Source organism: Curcuma longa, chromosome 2, assembly GCF_044706935.1.
Source record: "Curcuma longa cultivar G26 ecotype Majalengka, Jawa Barat chromosome 2, ITB_CL_G26_1.1, whole genome shotgun sequence".
In the NCBI taxonomy this organism is placed as follows: domain Eukaryota; kingdom Viridiplantae; phylum Streptophyta; class Magnoliopsida; order Zingiberales; family Zingiberaceae; genus Curcuma; species Curcuma longa.
Window position 1 is genome coordinate 13,009,442 of NC_133862.1, and position 11,615 is coordinate 13,021,056.

The 11,615-nt window shown below is 36.4% G+C and overlaps 2 protein-coding genes across 2 annotated transcripts; one reads left to right on the plus strand and one right to left on the minus strand.

Annotated features, from left to right (window-relative positions):
- Positions 1-4,978: 4,978 nt before the first annotated feature.
- Positions 4,979-9,497, minus strand: LOC141822465 (uncharacterized). Its single transcript, XM_074709916.1, has 3 exons — positions 9,375-9,497; positions 8,214-8,483; positions 4,979-5,171 (listed from the first exon to the last, which is right to left on the minus strand). The coding sequence occupies exons 1-2, from the start codon at positions 9,448-9,450 to the stop codon at positions 8,245-8,247; spliced, it is 315 nt and encodes a 104-aa protein (XP_074566017.1). The 5' UTR covers positions 9,451-9,497; the 3' UTR covers positions 4,979-5,171; positions 8,214-8,244.
- Positions 9,498-9,634: 137 nt separating this feature from the next.
- Positions 9,635-10,464, plus strand: LOC141816902 (peptidyl-prolyl cis-trans isomerase FKBP42-like). The gene is made up of 2 exons (XM_074704626.1): positions 9,635-9,828; positions 10,256-10,464. The coding sequence occupies exons 1-2, from the start codon at positions 9,750-9,752 to the stop codon at positions 10,462-10,464; spliced, it is 288 nt and encodes a 95-aa protein (XP_074560727.1). The 5' UTR covers positions 9,635-9,749.
- Positions 10,465-11,615: the final 1,151 nt, after the last annotated feature.

Genomic DNA, 11,615 nt, shown 5'->3' on the forward strand with positions numbered 1-11,615 from the left:
TCCATGCATGTAATGTGTCATGTTGGATTTTCATACTACATGTTCATGTAGTGTATCATTTTTCTTCTCTAAGCTCCAAGAGTCACGGCCAGTTCCTGTAATATCTGCATGCATTGTCCAAAATTGTGTTTAGACTGCTAGCAGTGAAAATGAACAGGTCTCTCTACTTGAATGTTGCTTAACAAAGAAAAATTCTACTGGAAATGATAAGAAATCTGTTTCACCTTTCTTGCAGTGACAAGTGATGTGATGATCCAATATGTGAAGCAAAAAATAATTGACAAATGTTTTGTACACTACCAAAAATTCTTTACTTCAGAGAATAAATGGAAACATGATTCCATTACACTAACCACACACTTCTTTTGATAGAAACACTAATTACAGTCTTCTAAGCTGCCTTCATTTTTAGAATCTTCAAGTGCTCAAACTCTTTCTAAACTGCAAGGTAGCAATACAAGACAGTATGAATATACCTTCGAGATTCTGACTACCACTCAAAAAAGTTGAAAGGAACGTGGGTGGCTACAGTGAATCTGTGTGCTCTAAGCCTTGCATTTATTACCAAGGAAATAAAACAAATTTCATTTTGTTACAATCCTCAAGCAAGCACGCCAATGCTTAGTAATACCTAATCTTATATCTACCAGTCAACAGGAAAAGCATGTTTTAAAGAAAGATATGCAGCAAAGAAAAGAAGTGAGCTTTGATGCATGCTTCAGTTATGAAAAGGAACAGCAGTTAGTACATGATCCAAGTGGCACCTTTTCTCATATCGAATGCACAGCTTGTCCAATCTACTATATATACATACATATATTTATCCAGGGCAAACATATATAGGGAAGGATGGTAAAGCATTGAAGCAGCACTGTCGCTTATGGTTAAAATCTCTCTGTTCTGAGATGGAGTTATGGTAGCTGGTCAAAACAAAAGGGTTTAGGTATCAAGCTCTTCCACACTGGAGTTATGTTGGTCGGCCAGAAAGAAACGGTGTTAGCTTAGTGTGCACATAGTTCCAGAGGTGAATTAGAGGGGAAGGCAAGAAGCATAGTTCACGAGTTGAAGATAATACTCGCTGGAGTTGTTCGCGAGCTAAAGACAACCCTTCCAAAGCTGTATCGTTTCTAGATAAATCAATTTTTGTCAAAGTTAAATTCAATCAAGAGGTACGTATGGAGCAACTTCAAGGGTATGATATTAAGGATATGGAATGTAAATTTTACAAGCTCCCGAAAGCTCTATGGCTTAAACAAGCTTCACATGCATGGAATAATAGGTTTGACAAATATTTCGTTTCATTTGGATTCCAAAGAAGTTCAAGGGATTCATCCCTTTTTACATCAATTAGTTGACATGACTTTCTTATTTTCTGTCTCTATGTTGACGACCTCATCTACATGGGTATAATCATGCAAGTTCAATAATTTAAACAAAGAATTCCATCAGAGTCGTGCTCTGAATTATAAATAGATAAATGCAAGTCTACTTTAACTCCTATGTCAATGTGAAAATCTGAAACAAGATAATTTCTCCTTGATTTTATCTAATCAACACAAGGCCTAACACTGTGCAAGCAACGTCATTTGAATATTCATGCAGAAAAATACATTCTAAGATCTCTCTAAGTCCTAGGCATCAAATATGCTAAAGAAAGTGACTCAACTTTAAGAGATCTATTAGGTTAGGTCAGTTAATGACTAAAAAAACATATCTGGCAAGATTTTTTATTTGAGCTTGAAGATGATTTGATAGAACTCAAAGAAGCAAAAGATAAATGCACTATCTTCTGCAGAGTAAAATATAATGCAACTGCTGAAGCAGCATATAAAGTCCTCTGGTTAAGAAGAATTCTCTCAGACTTGAAAGCAACTGAAGTTCATCCAACTATCATCTATTGGATAACATCCCAACAGTTGTAATGATCAAGAATTTCATTTTCCACTAAAGATTAAAGCATGTTCAAATTGGACATCATTTCATTTAGGAATTTGTGAGTAAAACGAAATATTGATAAAATTCATAAGCACAATCTAACCAATCAAGGTTGTCATTGTTGAAAAGATTGAAAAGTACATGGCCCAATTAGACACTTAAAATTAAGGAATATTGCAAATTGAAAAGAATATAATTTGTAGAATTTTATTGAAGTTTATGTATGTGACTTTTTGATTTAAGCTCTCTTAGAATCTCAAATGTTCTTCTTCCTAGGCAGTTCATTGAATATTCTAGATTTATCCTTTGTGTTATAAATGGGCGCTTAACATGTGCTATTTAGCGAAAAAAGAATGCAATGCAATAAAAGCTTCTTCTGCTACTATTCTTCTTGCGCCCGGCTCACTATTCTTTTGCTCAGTGCCAACATTTAGAAGGGCCAATCCTAGCAAGTTCTCTAAAGAACAAACATAATGTATTACTTGGACAGGGATATGAGTATCTGATGTGGTTGCAGATATAAGTGCTCGCGTAACTACGCCATTGGTTTTCCCTCATTTTATAAGACTAGTAACAAAAACAATGTACAACTCTTTTAGAAGGAATCGACATGCACATATATTAGTTTTTTTTTATGAGATGAGTAGTAATCTCAAGGTTAAGAACTATGTACAAATACTGTATATATCAACATCGTTGCATGCTTTAGAATTGATCCAGTCCGAGATTACGAAGGAGGGAATCACCAATGAGAAGGTTGGTGACGGATCGACGATCGTGAAGACTAAAGATTCAGAATCTCGTGTATTATCAACAAGACTAGAAGTAGAATGAGATTATGGTGGATTTTGGCATAGCTACTCCGATGCTCAAATAAGCTCCGACAACTGGACTAAGGGGAGAACTAGAGAAGTAGAAAGAAATGAGTGGAGAGATGTATGCATACTTGTGCCCGTGAGAATGAGTCTTGTTTTATACTCTCCTTTTCAAGAAGGGGTGGAACCCACTATCCCTCTTTTCGCACATGTCCATTAAGAAAGTGTCATGTCCTCAAAAGCCCCCCTTACTTTACCGTGCACATGGTTCCACATTTCCCTTGTATGTCACTTTTAGCGTTGCCCTATGCTCCTCATGTTTTCCACTGATTTGTCCTATCTGCGGAGGTCGCATGTCATATCTACCAAGGTAGGAGTCGGAGTCGATCGTCAAGAGATGTAGGAGTTAGAGTCAGTCAGTGAGAGACGTAAGAGTCGGAGTTGGTCGTCGAGAGAGGTAGGAGTCGGAATCAACATATAGACTACCACGAGTTTTATTCAATCATGATTTCACATTCCCTTTGATCTTTAGGCAGCCTTGACTCTTGACTTTGACCCAACCATGTGGAGGCCCACTACTCGCCACATCAAGAATCATCTAAGATCGTTCTTTGATATATATCAATGTTGTTAAGCTCTCATCTAGTAACTATATAAAACTTTTGATTAAGAAGTAAATATGACACTAACACTAACACCGATCGCCACCACCGCCGCCGGTGTTAGTTAAATTTTTTTTATCATATTTTATTAATAAAGGTAAAATTTTAGTTATTATATTTACTTCATGTTTATGCCAAATGAATAAATATAATAATATCCTTGGATAGTAGGTTCTGATCTATATCATATCAATTGGTTAATTAATAGTGAAATGATGTAAAGAACACTACTCTTAACTAATATACACTTAATCTCATAAGTTGATATATGTGTATATATTGGAGAATATATATATAAGAAGGTTTCATGAATTGTTATATGAGTGTCATAAACTTTCTCATAATGACTATTAGTATGAATAGTCCTCAGATCTGAAGTCACTACAATTCTCTACATAAGGAGTTGTATATTTTGATATCGTCAAATGTCACTCGTAATAATGACAGAGAAAGGGGATCGAGATCATGAGCTTGGAGAAAACTTCTTTGATCGGAGCTCCCACTTTTCCCACCAGAGATTTTTACAAGAGAAGAGAGGGATTTCCCTCTCTATTCAGGTTTCATCGTCATCATCATTCCCTCCTTCCGGTATTCTTCACCATACACAAGTCCACCGCTGATCCGAGCATTCACTCATCATCACTGAAGCTACTGAGGAGATTAGGGATTCCCTGCCTTGTCTGAATCCTAATTCCATCATCTTCACAGCTCAGAAAAACCCCATCTTCATCAGCAAGCGGAGCAACTCTAATCAGTTATCAACTGAGCTTCTTCTTCCTCTTCATAGCAGATCCAATCTGATACAAGCTTGAGGATGCCCTATCTTTATTTGTAAGCACCATCCAGAGATTTCTCAATTGTTATTGTGTAGTACCCTTTCATGTGATTGAATTGCTGGGAACATGCTTGACTCATTGCCTTTCAATTGCATGAGTGGTTTTGCATTCGTAATATAGTTCTCTTGATTTTCTATTCGGTGCATATCCTTTAGCTTACTATTTTGTTCTCTTTTAGCAATTGCAAGACACATCAAAACGCCAAATTTAACAGAAATCTTATTTGAAAATTAATTATCATCATGATAATCCTCAAGAGATGATCCAAGTCATTTTCTTTACTATATTAGTATAAAGGAGTTTTGAAATTTATTTGATACCATAATGCGACATAAAATGAGATTTATTAGGGTCATGGCAAGTAAACTTTCCTAATATTTTCATAGATCTTGATGTTTTTCGAAATTATTGACAATGATGCTTGGCTTCCAAGCTGCAATTGAAAGTGCTATGTTGGGCTGGATTTTGCTAGTGATACACAAGAGTTCTGCTAAGCTCCAAGAGTCATGAAGCTGAGACAATAGTTCCTGTTTCTCAATTTAATAGCTGCATGCATTGTCCTTTTTTTTTTTTTTTTAGAAAAGAATCATGTGTTTGCATGCATTGCCCAAAATTGTGTTTAGACTAGCAGTGAAAATGAACAGGTCTCTCTACTTGAATGTTGCTTAACAAAGAAAAATTCTACTGGAAATGATAAGAAATCTGTTTCACCTTTCTTGCAGTGACAATGTGATGATCCAATATGTGAAGCAAAAAATAATTGACAAATGTTTTGTACACTACCAAAAATTCTTTACTTCAGAGAATAAATGGAAACATGATTCCATTACACTAACCACACTTCTTTTGATAGAAACACTAATTACAGTCTTCTACAGCTGCCTTCATTTTTAGAATCTTCAAGTGCTCAAACTCTTTCTAAACTGCAAGTAGCAATACAAGACAGTATGAATATACCTTCGAGATTCTGACTACCATTCAAAAAAGTTGAAATGAACATGGATGGCTACAGCGAATCTGTGTGCTCTAAGCCTTGCATTTATTACCAAGGAAATAAAACAAATTTCATTTTGTTACAATCCTCAAGAAAGCACACCAATGCTTAGTAATACCTAATCTTATATCTACCAGTCAACAGGAAAAGCATGTTTTAAAGAAAGATATGCAGCAAAGAAAAGAAGTGAGCTTTGATGCATGCTTCAGTTATGAAAAGGAACAGCAGTTAGTACATGATCCAAGTGGTACCTTTTCTCATATCGAATGCACAGCTTGTCCAATCTACTATACATACATACATATATATATCCAGGGCAAACATATATAGGGAAGGATGGTAAAGCATTGAAGCAGCACTGTCGCCTATGGTTAAAATCTCTCGTTCTGAGATGGAGTTATGGTAGCTGGTCAAAACAAAAGGGTTTAGGTATCATGCTCTTCCAAACTGGAGTTTCGGTGGTCAGCCAGAAAGAAACGGTGTTAGCATAGTGCGCACATAGTTCCAGAGGTGAATTAGAGGGGAAGGCAAGAAGCATAGTTCACAAGTTGAAGATAATACTTGCTGGAGTTGTTCGCGAACTAAGGACAACCCTTGCAAAGCTGTATCTTTTCTAGATAAATCAATTTTTGTCAAAGTTAAAATTCAATCAAGAGGTACGTATGGAGCAACTTCAAGGGTATGATATTAAGGATATGGATTGTAAATTTTACAAGCTCCAGAAAGCTCCATGGCTTAAACAAGCTTCACATGCATGGAATAATAGGATTGACAAATATTTCATTTCATTTGGATTCCAAAGAAGTCCAAGGGATTCATCTCTTTTTACATCAATTAGTTGACATGACTAACTTTCTAATTTTCTATCTGTATGTTAATGACCTCATCTACCTGGGTATAATCATGCAAGTTCAATAATTTAAACAAAGAGTTCCATTAGAGTCATGCTATGAATTTTAAATAGATAAATGCAAGTCTACTTTAATTCCTATGTCAATGTCAAAATCTGCAACAAGATAATTTCTCCTTGATTTTATCTAATCAACACAAGGCCTAACATTGTGCAAGCTACGTCATTTGAATATTCATGCAGAAAAATACATTCTAAGATAAGTACTAGGCATCAAATATGCTAAAGGAAGTGACTCGACTTTAAGAGATCTATTAGGTTAGGTCAGTTAATGACTAAAAAAGCATATCTGGCAAGATTTTTTATTTGAGCTTGAAGATGATTTGATAGAACTCAAAGAAGCCAAAGATAAATGCACCATCTTCTGCAGACTAAAATATAATGCAACTGCTGAAGCAGCATATAAAGTCCTCTGGTTAAGAAGAATCCTCTCAGACTTGAAAGCAACTGAAGTTCATCCAACTATCATCTATTGGATAACATCCCAACAGTTGTAATGATCAAGAATTTCATTTTCCACTAAAGATTAAAGCATGTTCGAATTGGACATCATTTCATTTAGGAATTTGTGAGTAAAACGAAATATTGATAAAATTCATAAGCACAATCTAACCAATCAAGGTTGTCATTGTTGAAAAGATTGAAAAGTACATGGCCCAATTAGACACTTAAAATTAAGGAATATTGCAAATTGAAAAGGATATAATTTGTAAAATTTTATTGAAGTTTATGCATGTGACTTTTTGATTTAAGCTCTCTTAGAATCTCAAATGTTCTTCTTCCTAGGCAGTTCATTGAATATTCTAGATTTATCCTTTGTGTTATAAATGGGCGCTTAACATGTGCTATTTAGCGAAAAAAGAATGCAATGCAATAAAAGCTTCTTCTGCTACAATTCTTCTTGCACCCGGCTCACTATTCTTTTGCTCAGTGCCAACATTTAGAAGGGCCAATCCTAGCAAGTTCTCTAAAGAACAAGCATAATGTATTACTTGGACAGGGATATGAGTATCTGATGTGGTTGCAGATATAAGTGCTCGACAAACCACTTCAGAAGCTTTCTTGCATTTACCAAGTCTTATCCATGAGAGAATAGGTAGGTCTTTATTTGTCAAACTTGCACTGAATAAACATAGATACATTGTGGTTTCATCATTTTTGTCTAGCTTATGTGGGTTTGAGTTCTTAGTTGAACCTCTTCTATCTTTCTTGTAGTCAATCAAATGGATGAAGATTTTAAAGTTTATTTCTCCTATAGCTCATTTGTTTCGATATTTTTTTAAGGATTTCAAGCTGTTTGGAATTAAGGTATACTCATTCACTAGATGAAGCTCTTAGTACTCCTAATTCAATAGAACTCTCCCTGCAGAAGCAGATAAGTACACTAATGTTATTATCAGACTTCACTCTGTGGTCAAATTATATGTGGTAGGGATTGGTCAATCTAATATTGTATGAAGACTTGTCTTGTCTATCATGCACGTCTAACATGTAAAATTGAAAAACATTTATTATTGTGTAAGATAAATGGGGATATTCAAGTTCACTCTGCAAAATATAATTGCCATCAGGTATATGCAGTTAAATAGTTAATGATATTTAAACCCTGCTAGTCAAGCTACTGTAGCAAATGGTTACCCCTAGTCTATATTAAGAGAGAGGTTAAGCAAAGTCTAAAGCTCAAAGGATCTACAGAAGTTGCATTGAAAATTTAAAAGTAGACTATGACATCAATTGAAATCCAACTCTGCATGCCTTGCTTATTTCTCTTTCTTCAAACTGAATCATCCTTACATATTATGCATTTTTCAACGGAAAAGATTCATTAATGTCGATAGTACCAACTTTGTACATAGCTAGAGGCTAATTATTTACTCAGTTTACATTCTCGCAACAAGAATTGTCACAAAAAATTGTATATAAGCTAGCACTACTTGTCAGCTTCATGAGAATTGTCTTTAATATCATAAATACCAGAGAGGTTACCAATAAATAAAGATATTATGACCGGTATGACTCTCACAAGTCATTCGTTTTGAAAATATGAGCATCCAGTGTTACCTCAGAAAGAAAGTCACACTGAAACAAAATTTCAATCCCGAAGACCAAGTTCAACTTCAAGCTCATTATCCTCTTCAAACAGCTTCAACAAGCGAGCATATTGCTGTTCTCTCCTCCTTTTTTGCCACATCTTGAATAAGAAAAAAGACAGTAGTACAATAATAGCCACTCCAAGGCATGCAAGGAAAAGCTTGAGCCCTGTTTTGCTACTAGAACTGTGATTGCTAGTCGTTGTCGAATCCTTAGGAGGTGATGGGTCTTCAGATAAACCTAAGAAGAAGAAGCAGCTGCTCAGAGTGAAAAACATTGGAAATGAGATAAATAGGAACACCATATAGTCTATAACTATTAAACTTACTGAAATACTTTGCCCATCAGAAAAGAAGTCAATCAAGTGCGATAACTGAAATAACTCAATAAAGTTTCCAGACATTTTGCTTAATTTTACTAATTTGAAACATTGTTTACCAAGGTTCCTGACAAACAAGCTAAAACATAATCACCAAAACAAAGATTCTTAAAATTTCTCACTGACATGCATCCAACACAGAGAAATTCAGGCCATTCAGGAATTAAATAGTCCACGCAAATTTTCCTACTCCAGGTTTTTCTTTCATTATTAAAAAAAGAGAAACTTCCGCAATCTGAATATAAAGCAGCCGTCAATCAAGAAAAGAAAGGAGTAAGATTCTACCTCCATACGCCCGGATCCTAAAGAAGGAGATAGTTGTTCATAGATTTGCCTAACCAAGAGCAATTAACCTAACTAATCTTTCAACCCTTAGAGGAATCAAATGAAAACCCTTACTGCTAGCCTAAAGAAAGAAGCTAACGCACGAACCACAGTAGGAGCGAAGGAAACATGAAATTACAGAACAACTTCAAGTTAGAGAAACAGATCCAGTTCTACCTAAAACATCTCGTTGTTATACCATCAACACGGAGCAAAACTCACCAAGATCAATGATCACAGAGACGAACTCCGCCCAAACCAAAATCAACTATATACCCCATATTGATCACCGATTAGATCTAGAGCGAACGAAATCGAGAGAAACCAACAAAGCAACAGTGAATGCATGAAATGATCACTTCTTGTCGTAAAATAGCAGGTCTATGAGCATCAAAAGAAGGAAATATTAGAGTTGAAAAGAATTGTACCCGTAAGTAGATTCAGAGAGACGGAGAGAACGAGGAGCAGGAGTCGCGTAGATCTCCCGCTTCGATCTCCAGTCATCTCTCTGTCTCGCTCTCTTGCACAATTGCTCCGCGCTGTTTGTTGTTCGTAAGGATAAAATGGAATGTTATGTGGGCCGATGGTTTAAAAGTTGGCCCATTAATGGAGACATACACATTAAAATGTTTATTTTACTCTTCTTGAAATTGTGTTCGTGGCGTCGAACTCGACTTCTCCGCTTCACGATCGCGGAATTTACCTCTTGATCCCTCCGTCTCCACTCTGGTTCCCCCCACGAATCTGCCATTCCCCAATCGCCGCAACATCCCAGCTCTAGATCGCCGGCCTCCGCCAACCAGATGGCTTCTCCTGCCCCCGCCTCTCCCCCGCCGCCAGGGTCTCCTGCCGTCGTCGATCGGGGAGTGCCAATGTCTCCTGGTGATTCCTCTCTCTGTCGATTTGGACTTGTATTTCTCGCGCCATTGGTAGGTTTTTAGGGTAGGTCGTGAGCTTGTTGCTCCTTGTGGGTTACTTACAGAGAGGAGTGTGCGTTGAATGGGAACCGTTTCGGGATAATTCTGGGAACATTAGCACTGTGAGAGGGTTAGGTGGGTCGAGAAATCATAGCTAGTTGGTGAGACACTATTGGTGTCGTTTCTGACATTTTGATTGTACTAGGAAAGTACGATCTTTTTCTCGATTGTTGGCTGCAAACCAACTGGGCTGCAGACTGATAATCTTTGTCGCGCAGTTACTTGATATTCCTATCTGTTTATCCGAATCATATATTTCCCTTTTTTTTCAATCCGTTTGGATTCTCTTTTTCTTCTACTAAATTTGCCATGTTCCTCTATTGTTTTGGTAGGCTCTGACTCTGATATTGATGACAATGACATTGTCACCGAAGCCGCAGCGTTTGTGCATAACGAACCTTTGCAGGATGATATTGATATTCCAAAAGTCAAGTCAGAGGTGGAGATCCTTCATGAGAACGTCAAGAAACAGATAATTAAGGAAGGCCATGGTGCAAAGCCCCCAAAGCTGTCAACTTGCTTCTGTATGTGTGAAATGTGATGCTCTCTCTGCAGTCTTCTGTCAGTGCCAAAACAAATTTTGTCATCATGGTCAAAATTTTCTATTTGGTTTGAAATCACAATCATATGATCATATAACTAACTTCAGCATGTTTTGTTACAAATTTCAATATGCAGTTATCTTAGAATAACAAACATTTAATTTTCACAAGTAAACCATTGGACAATGCCGAATTTTTCTTTCCCTTCAATTTTAGGATATATATTCTCTTTTTGTGTGTGATAGAGATATCATACAACACCATGGTCTATTACATGGGTGATGCTCATGGGGAGAATGTCGCATGATATCCCATCAATGTAGGAGCCTATCTAGATAGGGACTAGACATTTTCTTTGATGAAAGTGCTACTTGGCCTTCCCATGCAATTTTGTAAATACTTAGGTGTGGTTTTGGTGCGAGTAGTATCCTAGCAAGAACATTCTTTGAAACAGNAAACTTTCCTAATATTTTCATAGATCTTGATGTTTTTCGAAATTATTGACAATGATGCTTGGCTTCCAAGCTGCAATTGAAAGTGCTATGTTGGGCTGGATTTTGCTAGTGATACACTTCTCTAAGCTCCAAGAATCATGGCCAGTTCCTGTAATAGCTGCATGCATTGCCCAAAATTGTGTTTAGACTGCTAGCAGTGAAAATGAACAGGTCTCTCTACTTGAATGTTGCTTAACAAAGAAAAATTCTACTGGAAATGATAAGAAATCTGTTTCACCTTTCTTGCAGTGACAAGTGATGTGATGATCCAATATGTGAAGCAAAAAATAATTGACAAATGTTTTGTACACTACCAAAAATTCTTTACTTCAGAGAATAAATGGAAACATGATTCCATTACACTAACCACACACTTCTTTTGATAGAAATACTAATTACAGTCTTCTAAGCTGCCTTCATTTTTAGAATCTTCAAGTGCTCAAACTCTTTCTAAACTGCAAGGTAGCAATACAAGACAGTATGAATATACCTTCGAGATTCTGACTACCACTCAAAAAAGTTGAAAGGAACATGGATGGCTACAGTGAATCTGTGTGCTCTAAGCCTTGCATTTATTACCAAGGAAATAAAACAAATTTCATTTTGTTACAATCCTCAAGCAAGCACACCAATGCTTAGTAATACCTAATCTTATA